The sequence below is a fragment of the Meles meles genome, chromosome 12 (genome assembly GCF_922984935.1).
Source record: "Meles meles chromosome 12, mMelMel3.1 paternal haplotype, whole genome shotgun sequence".
NCBI lineage: Eukaryota > Metazoa > Chordata > Mammalia > Carnivora > Mustelidae > Meles > Meles meles.
This window is the reverse complement of record NC_060077.1, coordinates 79,696,739-79,718,156: the sequence shown is the minus strand read 5'-3', so window position 1 is coordinate 79,718,156 and position 21,418 is coordinate 79,696,739. Positions and strand designations below refer to the sequence as shown.

The 21,418-nt window shown below is 51.5% G+C and overlaps 1 protein-coding gene and 1 non-coding gene across 2 annotated transcripts; one reads left to right on the top strand and one right to left on the bottom strand.

Annotated features, from left to right (window-relative positions):
- The first annotated feature begins 1,732 nt into the window (after window positions 1-1,732).
- RAX (retina and anterior neural fold homeobox) lies at window positions 1,733-6,806 on the top strand. The gene is made up of 3 exons (XM_046024182.1): window positions 1,733-2,021; window positions 2,331-2,584; window positions 6,315-6,806. Exons 1-3 carry the CDS (start codon window positions 1,733-1,735, stop codon window positions 6,804-6,806), a joined length of 1,035 nt encoding a protein of 344 aa, XP_045880138.1.
- A 7,364-nt stretch (window positions 6,807-14,170) lies between these two features.
- On the bottom strand, window positions 14,171-14,361 carry LOC123954820. Its single transcript, XR_006821177.1, has one exon. It is a non-coding gene; the product is annotated as a U2 spliceosomal RNA (small nuclear RNA).
- Window positions 14,362-21,418: the final 7,057 nt, after the last annotated feature.

Below are 21,418 nucleotides of genomic sequence, written 5' to 3'. Positions count from 1 at the left end.
AAACCCTTGTCTGAATGCAAGGAGAAAGAAACTAATGGGGTTGGGGAGAGACATCCCTGTGTGGACATCAGAGCTCCTACTGCAGAGGACATTTTCAGAATCTGTATTTTGTATCTGGATGAGATCATGAGAGGTGAACTAAACTTACAGTGGGAATCATTTCACGACACAGGTAAGCCAGCTCATTCTACTGTACACCTTGAACTCACCCAGCACTGTATGTCAGTTATATGACAATAACAGTGGGGAAAGGGAAAGGAATCTCTAGGTCCTTGGACCTTTAGGAAAGCATTTGTGTTCACATTTCCTGCTAATAGTTTAGATGAGGGACGGGCGCGGGGGCGGGGGGTGGGGTGGGGGGGGGCTCCGGTCCAGGATCAGACTTGAGAAGTGTTAACCTTCACAGCACAGACCACAACACTGGCGGACTGGGGGAAAAAACACTCGCGAACGGTAACCATCATTCCACCTGGCCTGAGACTCTCATTCTGCCCCAAGGTAGCCTCGCGGGGCTCCCAAAGTGGAAAGACATGCAGGCAGATTACGCCCAGAACACCCCCCCCTCCCCCGAATGAGAGGAATCACCCCAGACGAAGGCCCTTCCCCCTTCTGACTGAGACTGGGACATCTCCTGGGTCTGGAGTGTATTTGGTGGGGAGAGGGGTCCCGCGGAAGTCTACGGGAGTGAGGGGCCCCGGGCAGGTCTGTCTGTCCGCCCCCCCCCTTCCCAGGCCAGAGCCCGGGAGCAGGTCCGTCTCTGAGCCTCCCAGCCTCCTGCTGGGCAGTCGGGCACTCGAGGTCACAGGCCCGCAGGCACAGATGGCCCCACCGCCTCCTGGGGTGAGCCTGCCCGCGCGCGAATCCGAGGGGACAGGAAGGAGCAGTTAAACATACATAGACAAACAAAATAAACGCGAAGTCCGAGGTTTCGGACTACGAAGCCGAAAGAGGAGTGCCCTTGGGGGTACAAAGATGGAGAGAGAAGGGAGATTTTAAGCTGGGAAGAAGCGCGCGTGACCCGACGTCCTACGCAGCAGAGCCTGGCGGCCGTCCGTCCCCCCCTTTCCAAAGGTCGCCCCCGGCGCTCAGCCCTGCGGAGGAAGTGAGCGCGAGGGCAGTGGCGACGCTGGGGCCTGGGGAATGAAGAGGGAGGTAAGCCCAAGAAGGGAGGCAAGCCCCCGGGGTACTGGGGGAAGGTGAGACCAAGGGCGTCGGCCCCATTGAGGCCAGAAGCGGGCCCCGGAGCCGGATCCCCAGGCCCGTCAAACACCCCACCGCCGTTTCCCGCGGGACGTGCTTGGAGTGTTTGGAGTGGATCGAGAGGTGGAAGGTGGAAAGTTCGGAACGCCGGCCCCGCCCGGAGTGGCCGCACAGGGACCCCGAGGGGAAGACCCGCCCCGCTGCCGGGGGAGGGGCGGAGGGAAGAGGCTGGGTCGTGGGCAGGAGGGGAGGAGCCCGGGCGAGCGGGCTCGCAGCCTTTAGCACCCGGAGGCCCAGCGACCCCGAGTCCGAACTTCAGACTCCTGCAGAGACCCAGGCCGCGGCGGGCGGAGCGCTCGCCTACCTCCGGCGTGCGCGGCCCGGACCCGCGTTACCCGCCAAGCTTGACCTTGGGTCGGGACCACGCGGGTGGGTGGGAGGTTAGACCGACTTAGGGTCTCTTCTCTGGGTCTCCAAAGCGGGCGGCGCTGCGAGAGCGCGGGCCGCGCCCTCCCGCTTCCTGGCGCTCCCCATGCACCTGCCGGCCTGCGCCCCCGCCATGGCCGACGGCAGCTTCTCGCTTGCCGGCCACCTGCTCCGCAGCCCGGGAGGAAGCACCTCGCGGCTGCACAGCATCGAGGCTATCCTGGGATTTACCAAGGACGACGCGATCCTCGGTTCCTTCTCTGCGGAGCCGGGCGCCCGGGGCGCGAAGGAGCGGGATAGGAGGCCGGGCGCGCGGGCCGCCTGCCCCAAGGCGCCCGGGGGAAGCGGCGAGCCCTCCCCGCAGCCTGCCCCCGCGCCTGCTCCAGAGTACGAAGGTGAGTGTGCACCCCTGGCTGCTGCAGGGTCCTGAGGGGTGCCCAAACGCAGGAGCTCTGCAAGACGAATAAGCCCCTGCCTTGACTTTTATTAAGGCATCTGGGCGCGGAGTTTGAGTTAGTGTGCAGAGCAGGAGACTCCAATTTGTGTTCAGAGAAACCTTAGGGGCCCCTACGGCCTTACCCCGACCTCCTGGTCCGGCTCCCAGGAGCAGCCCGCGTCCTGCTGCCGGCGCCCAAGGGTAGGCGGAGTGGGCCCAGAGATAACTTCCGGAGTGCCTCTGACCGTCTGGGGCCTCTTCGTCCCAGCCCCTCGACCCTATTGCCCCAAGGAGCCTGGAGAAGCACGGCCGAGCCCGGGGCTGCCGGTCGGTCCCGCCACCGGGGACTCGAAGCCGTCGGAGGAAGAGCCGCCCAAGAAGAAGCACCGGCGGAACCGCACGACCTTCACTACGTATCAGCTGCACGAGCTGGAACGCGCGTTCGAGAAGTCTCACTACCCCGACGTGTACAGCCGCGAGGAGCTAGCCGGCAAGGTCAACCTACCCGAAGTCCGCGTGCAGGTAAAGCGCCCAGATCGGTCCCCGGGAGCGCCCCAGGCCCAGGCTACAGCCAGTGCTCCGCGGATTCCCCGGGGGCGTCCACGCATTTATTGTGACACTCTTCCCATTGGTCTTCCTCGACCGGGCTCGTCCCGAGCCTCAGAGGAGCGTCGCCGATCTTGCGGGTGTCCCACCACCGCCCTTTGGACAGTCTGTTCCAGTTTGTAGTAGGATCTCTCTTTTGGGGGGTCTCCCTCTTCGAATCTAAAGAGAACACTACGCATGGCTGGCGAGAGGAAGGGCGACAGCTCAGTACTCGCCGCTGCCAAGGATTGGGGTGGGAGGCAGTGAGTGGAGAGGGGATGTAGGCGGCCTCCCGGATTGGGACCCCAAATGCCACCCTAGTCACTAACGACACTCACCCTGTCCAGATCTGAAAACCCAGTCTTTTGCAAGGGCTCTGGCGCCTGCAGTTGAAAGTTTTGGTGGATTTGTTTAAGAAACTGACTTTTGCTTCTTTGGTGCACATCCATCCAGACTTCTCACTACTGCAGAAAGGACTTGACTTTTCTTTTCTTTCCTTCTTTCTTTCCTTTCTTCTTTCTTTCTTTCTTTCTTTCTTTTTTTTTTTGTAAAAGGGTTTTCGCTTTAATTAAAGCTGAGTTATCTTTAATCCCTGATCATTAAAATATTTGAAAGCCTTAAATATTTGCTAGTCATCTGTGAAAAATCTGGGAGGATTTCCAAATTAGGAGAGTTTACAGAGGCCTGAAAGGGAGTCATTGGGAACAAACTTCACTGCCTCTGAAAGGCAGTGGAACTAAGGTGGGATTTTTGTGTCTAATGAATTAGACTTCCAGGAAGTGAAGATATTCAGATGTTTGGGGGCGTTTAGCCTTACCGTAAAGCTAAAAAAGGACAAGCTTTTGCCTTTTGTCTCTTCTGCTTATTATATTAGGAGTTTAAAGTAATGAGTGAATGTCATGGTTTAAAAAAAATAATTCCCTAATGTAACTCGGGATTAACTTGCAGTTAAACAGTTCAATTTCTCTTAATTCGGAGCAGTAGAACGGCAATGGTTTCATTGAAGGTGTGGACATTTTAGTACCTGCTTTTTTTCAGGGAGAGCCTGGGGTAGGGGGAAGAAAGGGACAGGAGTGAAGGATGAAGGAAGAGGAGAGACAAAGCCTCCCAGTGCCCTTACAGACCACAGACACAGCCGGCACGAGGCTACCTTCACACTGGATACCACCTCTGTCCTACCTTCCTTCCTCCCTCTTTACTTGTTCACAGATTTTGGCTCCTCCTCTAAGTTGTCAGCTTCTTGAGAACAGTGTCTGTGACTTCTCTGTGACCACGGGGCCAGCACAGTGCCCAGCATATGGCGGGTTCTTAACACATGGCTATGATGTAATCAGACGGAGGGGGCGGTCTACCATGGGCCTCCAGCTGTGCACAGCCCTCTAAGAGCCGACTATCCTAGTGTTCAGCTCTCTGCCTTTGAATACTGAGTGGAAGACTGTGGCCAATATATTTTTTTAAAAGATTATTTATTTATTTATTTGGCAGAGAGAGATCATAAGTAGGCAGAAAGGCAGGCAGAGAGAGTGAGAGGGAAGCAGGCTCCCTGCTGAGAAGAGAGCCCGATGTGGGACTCGATCCCAGGACCCTGAGATCATGACCTGAGCCGAAGGCAGCGGCTTAAACCACTGAGCCACCCAGGCGCCCCTGTGGCCAATATTTTGGGGGCCAGAGTGGGACATGCAGGGAATTGGAGGAAGCCGTGGAATGGGAGCCCTCCCCAAGCTGTTGTTTCTCTTTTCTCTTTTATCACCAAATAACTAATGTTTCTGGAGAAATTAGGGCCTCGGGTATGGAGATGAATCTTTTGTGGGAAGGGGACAAGGGTACTTAACTTTTTTGTCCTTTCTCTTCCCCCTCCCCCCAAATCCTAGCCTTACATATACACTTGCCCTGCCCTGCCCTGCCCAGCCCAGGTGCTGGGTGGCTGTTTTCTCCGTGCTTCTAAGAAGTCCCCTCCCCCACTGACTCAAAACTGCCTTCTCTCTTCTAAGGTCTCAGCCATTCCCCTATTTCCTTCCATTAATATAACATTGAAGCCTCCAGTTTGGCTGAAGTTCTTTCTAGCCCAGTTCTCTCTGTTGTGTTTCCAGGGGTAGTAACTTGGTAGTGAAACCTTAATTACACCTTTTCTTGTGCTTTTAGCAAATAATTAGTAACGGGTGTTTTATCATTAAGAGATCAGACTTTGAGGGGTTCTAAGAGATCAGAACCCCTCGGGGTTCAGAGCCTAGGTGGCTCAGTGGGTTAAGCCTCTGCCTTCGGCTCAGGTCATGATCTCTATGGTCCTGGGATCAAACTCCCGGATTGGGCTCTCTGCTCAGTGGGGAGCCTGCCCCCCCCACCCCGCCAACTTGTGATCTCTGTCAAATAAATAAATTTTAAAAAATCTTTAAAAAAAGAAAGGGACCAGACTTCACTCTTGGTGTAGACTTTCTATATGTAAAGAAAAAAAAGCAAAAAGAAAAATTTAATTCATTGAACTCGTCTTAGAGTAATGTCATAATTGACCCCCAAAAAGTCAACGCAAATATAATAAACTTCAACTATTGTAATCATTGAAAGCCATTTATAAGAAATATCAGAAATACTAAAGGGATAGCAATGAAAGAGAATCAATATCTTATTAAAGCAGCGACTTAAATAAGCTTGGGATAAAATAAACCCACTTTTTTCCTACTGGTTATCATAACCAGTAATTCCTGGAAATAGCTGTATTATAATATCCTGTGTTGCTAGTTAAAGTACTTAGAGTATTTGCTTATACCTATATTTATAACAGAGACAAAATGTGGGTAAAGCACAGGGAGTCCCGAGGCCTGGGTGGCTTAGGGTGGTTAAGCACTCACTGCCTTTGGCTCAGGTCACGATCCCGGTGTCCTTGGATGGAGCCCCTTGTCAGGCTGCCTGCTCAGCAGGGTGTCTGCTTATCCCTCTCCCTCTGCCCACCGCTCTCCCTGCTTGTGCTCTCCATGAAATAATATTTTTATTTTTTAAAGATTATTTATTTATTTGATAGAGCGAGAGCGAACACAAGCAGGGGGAGCAGCAGGGGGAGAAACAGATTCCCCCACGAGCAAGGAACCCGATTCAGGACTAGAATCCAGCGCCCTGGGATCATGACCTGAGCAGAAAGCAGAGGTTTAACCTACTGAGCCACCTAGGCGCCCCATAAAATATTTTTAAACATTTTACAAAGAAAAGCACAAGAGCGTCTGAGCCAAAATCCCAGCCCTGAGAGCAGGGCCATACAGGGAGGAAGAAGCTTCTAAACCGAAGTGCCAGGAGGAGCTGCCAAGCAGCAGGTCCCCGAAATTTGGTGAGATCTGCTTTCCAAAATCCTAGGTCCGATCCCCATTTTTCTGAGCACCCACTCCGTGTCGGGAGTCGGAAACAGCCACAGCCACAGCTAGGGGTGAGGTAACCGGGGACGGGGCGGGACAAGGATGGGACAGAAACTCAAAGGAAACGGGAGGAGGGAGGGGCAACAAGGAGAAGACGGGGTGGAAAAGAAAGGAGAGCGTCGGGGTGCGGAGGTGGGGCGAAGAGTCCAGCCCCAGTTTTCTCTGGGGGTGACAGGTCGTCCCGGCCGGGCTGCCCGGGGGGAGCAGGGCGGGGGCGCGGCCCGAGCCTCCGCCGCCGCCGACGGCCGCTGTGCTGCCCTCCGCAGGTGTGGTTCCAGAACCGACGCGCCAAGTGGCGGCGGCAGGAGAAGCTCGAAGTGTCGTCCATGAAGCTGCAAGACTCGCCCCTCCTCTCCTTCAGCCGCTCCCCGCCGTCGGCGGCTCTGGCGCCCCTCGGGGCGAGCCCGGGCGGGGCCGGCGGGCCGGCGGGGGGCGCCCTGCCACTCGAGTCGTGGCTGGGGTCGCCGCTGCCCGGCGGGGGCGCCACCGCGCTGCAGAGCCTGCCGGGCTTCGGGCCGCCGGCGCAGAGCCTGCCCGCCAGCTACACGCCGCCGCCGCCGCCCTTCCTGAACTCCCCGCCGCTGGGCCCCGGCCTGCAGCCCCTCGGGCCGCCGCCGCCCGCCTACCCGTGCGCGCCCGGCTTCGGGGACAAGTTCCCGCTGGACGAGGCGGACCCGCGCAACAGCAGCATCGCGGCTCTGCGCCTCAAGGCCAAGGAGCACATCCAGGCCATCGGGAAGCCGTGGCAGGCCCTCTAGGGGCACCCGAGACCGGATCGGGCCGGACGACGGTCCCGGGAACAGACCGTCCTGGGAACTGACCCCGGACCGGCAGGCGCGCGCCCTTTCCCGCTGGGTTCCCCCCACACACGGCCCCACTCCCGAGTCGCGTGAAGCTGCGGCCAGGCCTGGGTCTCAGACGCGCGTCTGCTCCTGGCTCGCCGGGGAGGACTGACCTTGCGGCCCGCCGATGCCCTCCGGCCACCATCCCTCCACCCCCACGGACCCCCGGCCCTGCTGCTGGAGGGGGAGAGGCGGCCCGGCCCCTCGGGGTTCAGGGGACCCAACGCGCCTGACCTCGCCGCTCCCGGACGGCGTGGCTACCCCGGAAAACAACTGGGAGGAAGGGGAGGCCGAGGACTATAGTTTGAGGGACTGTTTGTATGCGTAGTTTGAAGTGTTGGGGAGGAGAATTAAAGACTGCCTTGTTTTTGTTTGACTCCGGTGAAGGGCGCCCAGGACTGCGGTGGCGGGAAGGAAGGCGGACGGGGGTACCGAGGGGCTGCGGTGACGGATGGGGTGAGTCAGGGGAAGCAGAGGGCCGCGCAGGACCTGGGGCCTCTTGTGTGTCCTCCTGGGGGGCGCTTTGCTGCTGCGCCCTCCACCCTCCACCCGAGCTGGGGCTCCTCCCCTGGAGCGTGCGGGAGCCGCGAACCTGCCGGGTTCTGGGTGTTTGGAGCCTAAGGCTCAGCTGTCTGAGCGTTCCCAGGCCCTCTACACCCCAATAGCCAAGCTGTGGCTGCTGCTTAGAGGATTGACCCCAACAGAAAACGTCTACACCACCTTCCCCAGGGGGAGAGCTGAAAGTCGGGAACGCCTGGGGGCCCGCCTCCCTGTTTGCTGCCCACCACTGCCCAAGGGCCCTCTCGGATCACTGTCCAGGTCGCGGGCTTGGTGCCAGCCCCTGCTACCAAGGACTGGTGACATTAGTCACCATTAGTCCTCGGGCAGACTTAGACTCGGGCAGAATGACTTTTCCTCTTCTGATTCCCACGCCTCTCTCCCCCTTCCCCAACTCGCTCCTTAACCCCTCAACCCCGCGGTTCTGTTCTATGCCCGTTAGACTAGCTGCCGTGCTCAGGAACAGGGTCCTGGAGCGCTCTGCGTCGCGACATCCAGCGGGCACATCCTTGCAGGCGCGTCGTGGACAATACGGGCTGTTCTTTGGCGCCGGCTCTGGGGTGGGAGGGAATCCAGAGGTCTCCGCGGGTTTCCGAAGCTCCCGCAGCACTCCGGGAGTCAAAAGCAAAGCCCGGAACTCCCAGCCTGAGCAGCCGCGGTGTCCGCAGCGGGTCCTGGAAGCTAGGCAGACCTGGGAATAAGCTGGATTCCCACCGCGCAGGTCCTCTGGCCTCGTTGCTTTGAGCGCGCTGGAAAAGACCCGGCCAGGAGCCTTAGCAGCATTCCCCCCTCCCCCAACTGTTCTGTCGATCTTAGCATGTTAGTCACCCTTTTCCTTGTCTAAATGAACCCCATGTCCCTGGGAGGTGGAAAAGATGCAGTGAGGTCAACTGTAAGGGCTTTGACTGAACCACCAAGGAACCCACGCCGGGCAGTGCATACTGTGATCTCCCCTCTCCAGTCCTGCTCTTGGGTTCCCAAAATCTACCTGGGCAAAGGATGACTGTCCTGAGGCTGGGGGTAGAGGAAGTGTCATCACAGAATTCGGGTCTTGCCATGAGGGTCCTGAGAGGCTATCCTGTAATCAGGGGTGAGTACCCCTAGCCCCTCAACGTGGTGCCCTGCATATAGCAGACTGGTCAGTAAGGATTAATTGGATCTGTTATTACGCTCAAGAGGTAGGAAGTAATACCTGTACTTTACTTCACAAGGATGTTCGCTGGAAATGGATGTATTGGCCAAGTGATCCCAGCGGTTGGCATGGAAAAAAAAATAGATAAACAGGATGAATGTGTAAGTGAATTTCTTTCAGTTTGGACTAACCTCTTTCACCCATCCTTTCATCCTTTAACTAGGAAAGATTTATTCAGTGAACTCCCAAGTTCACTGGTGAGTACTTGCTCTGCCTTCCCTCTCCTTCCGGCAGTCCTGGGCACCTGTGACCTTGCCCATCCCCCCACCAGCATCTTCTTCTCTTCAGTTCCCGTGACTATTCATTTTGCCTCCTTATGCCATTTTTCTTCCTATGATTGGTCGCCTGCAGGTTTCCATCATTTCTTTCTCCTCTTTTACTACTTAGTCTGAGAATGAATATTCTAAACCATCTCTTTAGACACCAACAGAGTGAATCATACCTGGATTTCAGGGACAAATCTTTGGAAAATGGTCAAAATACTAACAACTAATGATCACTGAGAGCTTATTAAGTGCCATCACTCTTCTGAGCAGCTTACGTCTACCGATTCATTTAAGCCTCACAAGGACCATGCCAGGAAGGAAAGATCAGCCTCATCTTATAAATGAGGAAAGTGAGGCACAGGGAAGTTGCCTTAAATAAGCTTTGACCAGAAGCTCTGGTCATTTCACAAGCATAGCGCCGTGTACCAAAAACACTTGCTGAAAAAGTGCTCCTATTCCAACTCCCAGGAACTACTCTTTAGACCACATTGGGAATTGAGATCCTGAGGGGTGGGTGGAAGGGGTCTTTCCTGGGCTCCCATCAGCCGCAGAGCCCGCCTCCCCTCACTCCTAGGGGCTGCCTAAAGAGCAGTTCTGAGAGCCCCAGAAGTTAACTCGGGCTGGAGGTGAGAATGACTTGTGCTGAAGGACCTTAAAGCCCCAGAGGACCCTGAAACACCTGGGGATGCTGCCCAAGCTCACGGCACACATCTTTCAGGGACTCCGGGGGAGTCTCCCCTGTAAGCCTGCATCACTTGAAAAATGGTTCTTGAGTCTTCCCTAATGAGATTGCGGGCTTGGCTCAGGCGACGCTTCCGGCGTCCACTGAAGGGGAACAAGACCCAGCTGGGCGTGGTTCTACAAGTTTCGGGGAAGAAAGACACTGTTGTCCAAGCACAGCTCCGTAGGACTCCAGGCGGTCGCTGATTCAGGTTGACTGGACTCCGTCAGTCTAAGAGGGAGGCCTGGGGAGCCTCCACCCCAGAAGACGACATATGCTCTGACCTGCCACGGGAGGAAAGCAGGTGAGTCTGTAGTCGAATCGCTCCGTTTGGGCTCCCGCGTGCCCAGCTCGGAGCCGCTCAGGGCCTGGGGGGCGGGGCGGGAAAGGACGCCTCGGATTGGGCCACTCCGAGAGAGGGGCGGAGTCGGGCGCGGCCTGGGGACCTCGGGTGCTCGCGGGCAGATGCTCGCTGTCCAGTGCCGGGAGGTGACCAAGGACTAATCCAGGGATCCTGGAGGCGCGGAGCCAGGCCACCCCGGCCACGGTCCCAACGTCGGGGGCGTTTCAGTTTTCGCGTTTTCCCCATTTTGGAAGAGTCTTCTGCCCACGGGAGTGTCGTGATCACACTGCGCGCCACGCTCGGATTTATGGTGGCGGTTTTTCTCTCCCGCAGGGACGCTGGGCACTGAGGGCCCCGCCTCTCCCGGCCACCCGTTGCTAGAGCCACGGTGTCCAAGGCGGCCGCAGCCCCCGAAGGACCCTCCTTGCTCCGTGTCCTGGGGCCCCACGCTGTGGTCCCAGGTCCGTCCAGGCTATTCGTCCGGACTGGGTGTCCAGTTCTTGAAACCAGTTCAGTGTGTCTGAGCTTCCCCCTCTTCCGCCCGGGAGGGTGACCGGGACTGGTGTGGGTGACACAGGGAGGACTGGGAGAGACCCGTTGGGAGGGGCAGGCTTTGATTAGAGGTCAGCAACTGGCCTAGGGTGGCCACTATGTTTTTACTTTTTTAAAACAGAGAGTCCCTGTTTGGGAGATGGGAAATGTCAAACCAGGGGAGACAATCCCTGCCTGTCCCCCATTCCCGTCGTCCGTTAATTCAGAATCCGAAGAGCGGAGACAGGGAATCCTAATTCTCTCCTCTCTCAGCCAAGTCCATTGGTTAATTGAAAATCTTTGCTAGGGGATTCTTGGAGCTGGGGCAGCCCAGGACTCTGCTGCGCGGGAGCCACGTCAGCCCCGCAGGCGGTGTATGGTGGGGACTCGAGGAGCGCGGACTCAGCTGCCCCAGCGACGTTAACATTTGAAGTCGTGCCTCCCCGCTCCTGCCACCTTCCCACCTCCTCCCCAGCCCCAGCCCCCCAGCCCCCCAGCCTCGCCGCGGGCCCTTCTTTGTCTCCATCAAAGCGCTCCTTTTCACCCACAGAACCTTACTACAGGATCAGAACTGAAGCCTCCAGGAGGCTAGCAGGAAAAGATTTCCGGGGAAAATAAAATTAATGAAAAAGTTGGCCCTTCCTCTCGGCACAGCCAGCGCGAGCTCCGCACTGGCCCGCCGGGCACCGCTCGCGTCCTAACTCGCCTGGGAACCGGGCGGCCCTGTGGCTCCCCGCGGGTGCGCTGAACCCGTCAAGAGGCGGACGGTGTGCTTTGTGGCCAGTGTCGTCCGCTTAATTGGGAACTGGCTCTAATAATCGGGCCTCAGCTTGTTAACTGTACAAATAGTGGGGAGAGTTAATGACTCATTAGAGATTAATTCTTTAACTGTGCCTTAGTTGCTCACTGTAAACCCCCTTTCCTAAAACGGGATTAAATCGTCTAGATCCTTGGCCACATCTCTCACAGCCCTGGAAGACGCTTGAGGAATGCCACGTTCCACCCAACTTCCGGCAGGTGGGCTTCTTAAAAGCAGGTGCAGCGGCGCCCCCCAGCCTGGAAGTGGGGAGATCTGTGGGGCAGTTGAGCTAAGACATTGCCTGGTCCTGACCTTCAACAGCCCCACCCGCCCCCCAACACACACAGCAAAGCTGGATCTCCAAGATCTGCCCCCTCCCTCATGGCCCCAGGAAAGACACATGAAAGGCAACACCCCATTTTCCAAGCAGCTTTCCTCTGCTCTGTACTTAATATGGGTGTGTGTTCACAGTAGATTCTGAATGAGTTGTATAGGAGAAGGGTGCCTTCCTGTCAAAAGTCACCTGGGGCGGTTCTTTCCAGGGCTAACTAGCTGAGTTCTATACATACTCTGTCCATTTGTACTTAAAAAAAAAAAAAAAAAAACAGCCCTTTGTATTTTTTTCACCTTCTTAATTTTCCTGCAACCTTTATCTGTTCTGGAAATTTCTAAGGCATTGTGGATATGTGACGATAAACAACAATTTCCACCCTCAAGGCGCATGGCCCAAGTAGAGAAAATGGCCCATTTCTATATATGTTTTCCAATACCTACCGGTTTTCTCCACTTGGTGTTCCACAGGCCACCCAAAATAGATATGCTCAAAACAAAGCTTTACTCATCTTTACTCTGAGGCTTCATATAAACCTCCTTAAAACTCCTCCCTCTTTCTTCATTCAGAGCCACCCAATGGGTAAAAGAATCATTCTTGGAGCCCAGACAAGTTATTTCTCCATTTCCTTTCCGCCACTTACTTCTCTCCGCCATAGAGCTTCGAAATCTTAGCTGCCCAGAGTGAAGACACCTCCCAACCTCCCTTTCAATTAGGTATGATTAAATATCTCCTAATGTCATAGGTGGGCAAGCCCCTCTAGGAAGCTAAGTTCTAACAAGTCCCCAGCTCTCTCTGCTCTTGTCCCTTCCCTGCCACCACTGCCTGCAAGGCGGGGGTGACGTTGGTGGCGGAGCATCCATCTGGGACCGTGTCATGAAGCCATGTGTTGAGAATGTTGAGTAGCAGGATCGAAGGGACCGTGCGTGATAAGTCCCTGACATGGGAGAAACATACTAGCTCCTGATTGCTATCTGGGCTCTGTTTTAAATCTGTGTGTTGTCGCTGTCAGCCAAACCCAGGCCCGATTCAGTCATTCCTTTCAACACCTATATGCAGTTCATCACTTAGCCACATTGCTTTCACTTCAGAACACCTCTCAGTTCACCTGTCCTTGATTTTCTCTGCCAGTTCTCTGGTTCGGGGCTTTATGATCTCTCCCCAGTGCTGCCCGGCTTCCCATGGCATGCGGACATTCTCACATGGTGCTTACCACATATGTTCCTGCCTTATGGTTGTTTCTTCATTGATTCATTTACAACCATGTATTGAGCTCTCTCTCTCTCTTTCTCTCTCTCAAGCTATAAAGATATGGCCTCCATGTGGATCTGCTTGTTACTCAATCCTCAATCTATCCTTCACACTCTGGCGAGAATTAGCTACCTCAAGCAGTTCCTCTGCTTAAAACAATTCTTTGTGGCTCATGGGACCAAAGCCAAGCTCCTGGTGAATATGGCCTCTGAGGCTCTTTTGAACCTGACCCGACCCAGCTTTCCAGACTTGTCTCTGGCATTCTTCCTCTTTCCTTACCTTCCTCTTTCTCTCTTTCTTTCCTCATCTCTGTTCAACGGACACCAGCATACTCTGCAGCTCACTGGTCCGCCATGTGCTTTTTTGCTTGGTGGGTTTGAGCATAAATGTTCCTTCTGCCTAGAAAGACTTCCCACCATCCTGCTCCTGGCAGACTCCTTCAGAACCTGGCCCAGGTGCCACCATCCCTCTGTGCAGCTGGCCAGTATTCCTGTAGCAGTCAGTTCCTTGTCCCCTCCCCCAACACCCCTTCCCGAACCCCCAAGAGCATTTCATTGTTGTCCACTTGAGGGTTACTCCAGTGCGTAAACCACAGGATTGTCTGTGGTCCCCAGTGAAACTGTAGGATCCTTACAGGCAACTGTCTGACCCTTCTAGGCATATTCAGTGTCTGACCTCATGGAAGCATCTAGTAGCTGATGAACAATAACTAACACAAGGGGTATGTGATTCCCGGAGAAAGCACCACATTCTATAACAGCTTATAACAAAGAAACCTGCCTCAGCCTGTGAAGTCACGGAAGCCACCTTGAGGAAGTGACACTCATAATCCATGAAGGGAACATGGGAGAGAACAGAGAGAGTTGAGGGAAAGGAGAGGTCACCACACCTGTAAAGGAAGAGGGAGCAGGGCTTGTCCGAGGCTCCCAGACTCTGCTGGGCTGGCAGGAACCAAAGGACAACTTAAAGAAATAGAGTCTGTGTGTAGCTACAAACAATCAGGAGCTAGGCTCAGCCACCAAGCAAGACGTGTAAGGAGAAGAAGTCTCCAGCCTGGGAAGGGTGTTCTGGTGCTGGACAGCCAAAAATTAACTAGTGTCGCTACAGGTGGTGATGTAATCATTTCTCATAGATCATCCTGCCTGTCGTATGGAGAAGAGCTTGGAAGGAGGTAAGAGAGGGTTCTAGAAGACCAGTTCGAAAGCTATCACAGCAACGGAGGGGAAATGGAAGCCTAGCCTCATGTAGTGATGAGGTGGCTAGGTTTGAGGTTGAATGAGGAGATTTTGGGGGGTGCACCTTTCCTGGAAGGCCTGCAATGCCAGGTCGGTACATGGAGCCGACAGAGCAAGGTCATTTTCCACCTCCCTGCTCCCAAAATCCATTTAATATATTGTCTTTGGATACAGGACATATCAGATATTAAACTGATAGGAACAGATACTACACTTGATCTTAGCCAAAAGACTGAGAAACAACTTTTTTTTTTTTTTTATGTTCAGTTTTGATCAAATGAGTTTGAAGATATTGAGTAGACAATTCCAAGTACGGGTTTGGAGCTCAGGGAAAGGATCCAAGCTGTGTGATCAGTGTACAGAAGATAATACAAGCTGTGGGCATAGAGGAGGTTGCCTCGGGGGAGAGAGTGGAGGGAGAAGAGGGTGTCTAATGTCAGAACCTTGAGAAACACCAGCATTTAGTGCGCTTGCCCTAGGCTTTCCCACCCCTATGGTTTTACCCAAGCTCTGGAATATCTTTCGCCACAGAAAATGCCTCAAGATGAAGCAGTGCTTAGAAGGACTTTTTACAGCAAATGCCTACATAAAAAAAATAAGAAAGATCTTGGGGCGCCTGGGTGGCTCAGTGGATTAAGCCGCTGCCTTCGGCTCAGGTCATGATCTCAGGGTCCTGGGATCGAGCCCCGCGTCGGGCTCTCTGCTCCGCGGGGAGCCTGCTTCCTCCTCTCTCTCTACCTGCCTCTCTGCCTACTTGTGATCTCTCTCTCTGTCAAATAAATAAATAAAATCTTTAAAAAAAAATAAGAAAGATCTTAAATCTACAACCTCACTTCCTACCTTAAGACCCTAGGAAAAGAAGATTAGACTAAACCTGGAGGAAGCAGAAGGAAGAAAATAGTTGAAATCAGAGTGAAAGGGGCGCCTGGGTGGCTCAGTCAGTTAAGTGTCTGCCTCTTGATTTCAGCTCAGGTCATGATCTCAGGGTAATGAGATTGAGGCCCGCATCAGCCTGCTTCAGATTCTCTCTCTCCCTCTGCCTCTGCCCAGCCCCCAACAACTCTAAAATAAATAAATAAATCTTTAAAAAGGAAATCAGAGTGGAAATCAATGAGATGGAGAAAAGAAAAGCAATGGAGAAAATCATATGAAAAATATTTAATATAAGGAGTCATCAGAGAAATGAAAGACAAAACCACCGTGAGACACCACTGAATACATATTAGGATGGCTAGAATCAAAAAGTCATTAGCAAAAAGTGTTGGTGAGAATGTGGAGAAATGCGAGCCCTCGTACAATGCTGGTGGAAATGTAAGATGATACAGCCACTTTGGAGAGCAATCTGGCGGTCCTTCAGATGATTAAATACAGAGTTTCATATGACCCATCAATTCTGGTCAAGAAAAATGAAAACATATTTCCACACAGAAACTTGTACATGAATATTTGTAGCAGCATTCTTCAGACTCGCCAAAAGATGGAAACAACCCAAAGGTCCCTCAACAGATGAACTGATAAAGTGTGACATATACAAGTGATGGGATTAATCAGCCGTGAAAAGGAACGAAGTGTGCATAAACACTGTAGCACGGGTGGATTCTGAAGACATTCTGCTAAGTGAAAAAAGCCAGCCACAGTAGATGACATACCATATACATGGACATTCATATGAAAGTCCGGAATAGGGAAATCTATAGAGACAGAAAATTGACTCACAGTTGCTTAGTGCTGGGGGACAGGGGGATGGGGACATAGAGGGTGATAGATAAAGGATATGGAATTTCTTCTTGAGGTGACAAAAATGTTCTAAGATGGGCTGTGATTATGAGTGATTGCACACATCTTTGAATATACTAAACATTATTGAACAGTGCACCTTAAGTGGGTGAATCATAGAGTAAGTGAATTATCTCTCAAAGTTGTTTAAAAAAGCACAAGACCATCTTTCCACCGAGCTCTTGCTCCTTCCATCCTTTTCAGGTACTTGTGTTGGAATAATTTTCCTAAATACCATTTTCATTATGCCCCTCCCTTGCCAGGCGAGCCTTTTCAGGGTCAATAAAGATGTAGCAATTCAGCGAATACATTCAGCACCTCCTGCCCTGGGCACAGTGATATATCCACCCGCTTCAGTTTCAGATCTCAATTCCCCTTTCTGACCCTCAAGGCTCACCCTGCATGCCTCACACACCCATTTCCTTTCCCATTGACCTTCCTGGTGTTAGAGACTCTCTGCTTTAAACGAGTGACCCGGACAGCATCTTGTTCCCCTCCAGTTCTTTCTCCATACTATTACTCGAGGTGGGCAATACCCTTTCATCCAAAATGACAGATGGGCCCCAAATGCCAGTTCTCCCAGAAAAGAGCAATCGCGTAAATTCACCGTATGGTGTGGAGGCTTGGTCGGAGAGAACTTTCTCTGCCAATGATTATTCAGAGAGCTGGGGCAGGGGCTCAGAGGTCCTGTAAGTAGCAGGCAGGAAAAGAGGAAGGACTGAGGCCCCAGGGAAGCTGGACCCGCATGCTATTTGCATAGGGCCAGCCCCGCTGAGATGTAGGATTGTTCCTGCTTTTTTTTCACTTGGGTGAGTACTACTAACCGCCCTGTGCCTGTCGCCTTTTCTCCTCTCCTTGCTTCTAACCCTAATTCTCCTCCAGGGATCTCTCTTTAGTTTCCATGGCTGCAGTCGCCCTACATCCCCAGCATCAGTCTGTCTTGTATCTGTGAATTCCCCTCTTCTGTCCTCCCCCACCCCTGTTTATTTTTTGTTTATATATTTATTTTTATTTTAAAAATTCTTTATGTAAATTCAACTTGGTTGACATACACTGTGTTATCAGTTTCAGGAGTAGAATTTAGTGATTCATCGGTTGCCTGGAACACCCGGGGCTCATTACATCGCGTGCCCTCCTTCATGGCCAACCCCGGATCCACCCACCCACGAACCCTCCAGCAACTCTCAGTTTATTTCCTAGAGTTCAGCCTTTCTTAGGGTTTGGCTCCCTGTTTTCATCTTATTCCTTTTTCCCTTCCCTCATATGGTGTTTGTTTTTCTCTGACTGACTTACTTCACTTAGCATAATTTCTAAAAAGATTTTATTTATTTATTTGGGAGAGAGAGAGAGCATGAACCTCTGCAGAGGGCCAGAGGGAGAAGCAGACTCCCCACTGAGCAGGAAGCCCAACCACAGGCTCGATCCCAGGACTCCAACACCACGACCCAAGCAGAAGACAGATACCCAACCGACTGAGCCATCCAGGCATCCTTTTGCTTAACATAATAGGTTCACGCTCCAATCATGTCGTTGTAAATGGCAAGATTTCTTTATTTTTGATGGCTGAGTAATATTCCACAGTGTGCATGTGTGTGCGTGTGTGTGTGTGTGTACCACACCTTTATCCATTCATCTGTCAATAGCTATCTGGGTTCTTTCCATATTTTGGCTGTTGTGGGCATTGCTGCTATAAACATTGGGGTGCAAACAAAAGTAAAAATGAACTATCAGACTTCAAGGAGATTTAAAAAGACCCTTTTGCACAACAAAGAAAACAGTAAAACATAAAGGCAACCTACTGAATGGGAGAAGATATTTGCAAATGTCTTAATCAGGTAAAGGGCCAGTATCCTCCCCCATGCTTCTCAAAGCAAACAGGCCCTTACTATATGTGACTGCCAAGCATTTAACAAAAATCTTCTTGAGGCTCAAGGTTTAGCCTGCAAGGCTTTGTACGCAAACTCACAGAACCGTGTGAATATTCAAACAGCCCTCCTCTGTCTTTTCTATACTTTATTTTGCTTGGAGGGGAGGAACACTCCTTTCAGATTACCATTATAGAGAGAGGATTGGATTTCTTGTTAGGAGGTCACAGGAACCCTAGTTCTGCCATGGACTTGATCTGGACTTCAGGCAGAGCGGTCTCAGCGTGGCTGGAGCTCCTGGGCTGGGACACAAAAAGGCTAAACCTCGGTGGACCTCTGTCCTCCTGGCAGCAGAAATCTATCCGCAAATACACTTACTTCAGTAATTTGGCTGAGGCTGCCATCTGATGGCCATTTTGAGAACTTCACTCGCTGATGCGCACTAGGAGCTTTCCTATGAGAATGCTGACTTCCCAGCTTGGCCCCAACAAGAAGGGCCTGTCCTCAGCCAGGTAATCGCCTTCCTGTCTGACTCGGGCTCCCAAGTCCATGGCTTCCTGCTTCCCCTTGGGTGGAAAGCCCCTCCTTCTCCACTCAGATTCCCACCCAGGCTAGGTCAACCCAGCCACCGGGATTCTTATACCATTAAAGTCACTCTAAGCGGAACCAGGAGGCCAGGAAGGCTATGATTTCTTATTCTCGTGTGCTCCCTCCCCGCACTCCAGCCACCCTGCACTTGGAGTTAGCAATGAATTGGTTCTAAGGTAATTCATTCAAAGCAGGAGTGACTTAACTTCTTAAAACTTTCAGGAGGAAATATTTGTATTTTAAAAAAAAAATGAGCCCTGAAGTAGGGCAATTCCTTTTTTTTTTTTTTTAATTGAATGCATTCGCCATAAAACACTGTGCAAATTTAAGGTGTACAGCATGCTGGGTGCCTGGGTAGCTCAGTCTGGTGAGCATCTCCCTTTTGCTCAGGTCATGACCTGGGGTCCTAGGGTCAAGTTCTGTCTTGGGGGCTCCCTGCTCTAAGGGGAGCCTGCTTCTCCCTCTCCCTCTGCTCGTGCTCTCTCTCTCTCTCTGTCAAATAAATAAAATATTTTTTTAAAAGTGCACAACATGTTAATTTGATACATTTCTATATTGTAATATGATTTCCATTGTCACAATATTTTGTATCTCTATCACATTACATAATTATCCTCTCTCCTTTTTAAAATATTTTATTTATTTATTTGACAGAGAGAAAGAGATCACAAGTAGGCAGAGAGGCAGGCAGAGAGAGATGGGGGAAGCAGGCTCCCCACTGAGCAGGGAGCCCGATGCGGGGCTCGATCCCAGGACCCTGGGATCATGACCTGAGCTGAAGGAGAGGCTTAACCCACTGAGCCACCCAGGCGCCCCAATTATCCTCTCTTTTTAGTGGCTGTGATAATAAAGTTTTCATCTCTTAGTAAGTTTGATGATCATAGTACAATATTGTCTGTATTAAAGTAAGGCAATTCTTAATTTAAATTTAATTAATTAAAAATTATACTCAGGGTAGGGGTGCCTGGGTGGCTCAGTCCATTAAGCAACTGCCCTTTTTTTTTTTTTTTTTTGGTTAAGCACCTGCCTTTGACTCAGGTCATGATCCCTGGGTCCTGGGATCGAGCCCCGCATGGGGCTCTCTGCTCAGTGGGGAGCCTGTTTCTCTCCCCCCTCCCCACCACCGCCTGCCTCTCTGCCTACTTGTGATCTCTGTCAAATAAATAAATAAAATCTTAAAAAAATAAAAATAAAATCTTAAAAAAATAACTATTAGAGGATGGATTTTAGGTAATCACGAGATAACTAAGGAACCCACAGCCAAAGAATCGTGGATAAGAACTAAATAAATGCAGTATATGAACTACAGCGAAACAAATGGGGGATGTGGTGTGGTTATCGCACTCACATTATAGAACTGAGGCAACTGACAAAAAAAAAAAGGAAAAAAGAAAAAGGTCAGAATTGGAAGTCCTTTTGTATCAAAAGTTCAATTATGAAGCACCTAGAATTTTTCAATTAAAAGAATATATTCTCTGGATTCTGCTGTGGCCCAGACAGTGTTAATTTTCTTTCTATTGTGGGTTTTTATTTTTTTCCCCCAGAAATTGGTTTTATTTGATGTACCCAAGTTTTAACTTTCTCAACAAAGAGAAAAATCTCCATAAAAATTAAAAATAAAAAAAAAGAAAAAGATCAGAACTAGAGTAAATTTGCTAGTGCTGGAATTCAAATAATATCACTTAAAAATGATAAATATAAGAAGTATATGTATATTTAATAGTAAAAGCTAAATACAAAAAAAGATAACTCTATTGACTATCATTGGGTGACAGGGCAAAGGGAAGGAGGGAAAAGAAACAGTATGATCCTTGTTCTGAGTAGGGAAAGCCTATAAAAACAGATGTCTAAGGATATGGTATAGAAGAATAGTTTTTAAAAGTAATCCCCCAGTGGGTGCCTGGGTGGCTCGGTGGGTTAAAGCCTCTGCCTTTGGCTTGGGTCATGATCCCACGGTCCCAGGATCAAGCCCCGCATCAGGCTCTCTGCTCAGCGGGGAGTCTGCCTCCCTCTCTCTCTCTCTCTCTGCCTGCCTCTCTGCCTGCTTGTGATCTGTCAAATAAATAAAATCTTTGAAAACAATAAAAGTAACTCCCCACAACAAAGGTACAGACCTTCCTCATATCTGAAAACTATACACACGGGGAAGAAACAAAGAAAACAGATCATGCAGTGAGAGGCTTTCAGAAGCAAGACTGTAAAGACAAAAACCAAGGGAGGATTTATCATGCTAACGAGACAAATTCACCCCAAAAAGATAAGAGCTCTGAGAGCAGTGGACTGTGTCACGGAGCAGGAACCGGCACACAGCAGAGATCAGCAGAGATCACCGGAGGCTGAGGAGAGACAGCAACAGCAGGAGAACAGTGCAATAACCCCCGAGAAGGCAGCTCGACCCCAGCGATCTCCCAGTGGTGGTTACATAACCTGGGGAGCCATGAGCACTCACCGACCCTATGCCTGAGATTCGGGCATTTTATTGGGTGTATAGTATCATCAATCACATTTTTAAAATTAAAATAAAAGGAGTTTTCCTCCTTCAAAATTCAAAAGGACACCGCTTCGGAAGTCATTCAATCTTGATACCTTGACACCATTACAAGTAACAGAAGCGCTTTCAGGCGGCATCTAGTTATTTGTTATTTGCATAACAGGGTCCAAGTGACACATTTCGGGGCGTCTGGATGGCTCACTTGTGAAGTGACCGACTCTTTTTTTTTTTTTTAAAGATTTTATTTATTTATTTGGCAGAGAGAGATCACAAGTAGACAGAGAGGCAGGCAGAGAGAGAGAGAGGGAAGCAGGCTCACTGCTGAGCAGAGAACCTGATGCGGGACTCGATCCCAGGACCCTGAGATCATGACCTGAGCCGAAGGCAGCGGCTTAACCCGCTGAGCCACCCAGGCGCCCGAAGTGACCGACTCTTGATGTGGGCTCAGGTTATGATCTCGAGCGTCGTGAGATCAGTCCCCGAGTCGGGTTCCGCACTCAGTGCAAAGTCTGCTCCAGAGTCTCCCTCTCCCTCTGCCCCTCTCCCCGCTCTTGCTCTCTCTCTCTCTCTAATAAATAAAT

Excerpts from the sequence above, each read along its gene's own strand:
- RAX (XM_046024182.1), top strand. The coding sequence starts at position 1,733 with ATGCACCTGCCGGCCTGCGCCCCCGCCATGGCCGACGGCAGCTTCTCG. Across the intron at positions 2,022-2,330 it reads GCCTGCTCCAGAGTACGAAG|CCCCTCGACCCTATTGCCCC; the intron begins GTGAGTGTGCAC and ends TCTTCGTCCCAG. Across the intron at positions 2,585-6,314 it reads TACCCGAAGTCCGCGTGCAG|GTGTGGTTCCAGAACCGACG; the intron begins GTAAAGCGCCCA and ends TGCCCTCCGCAG.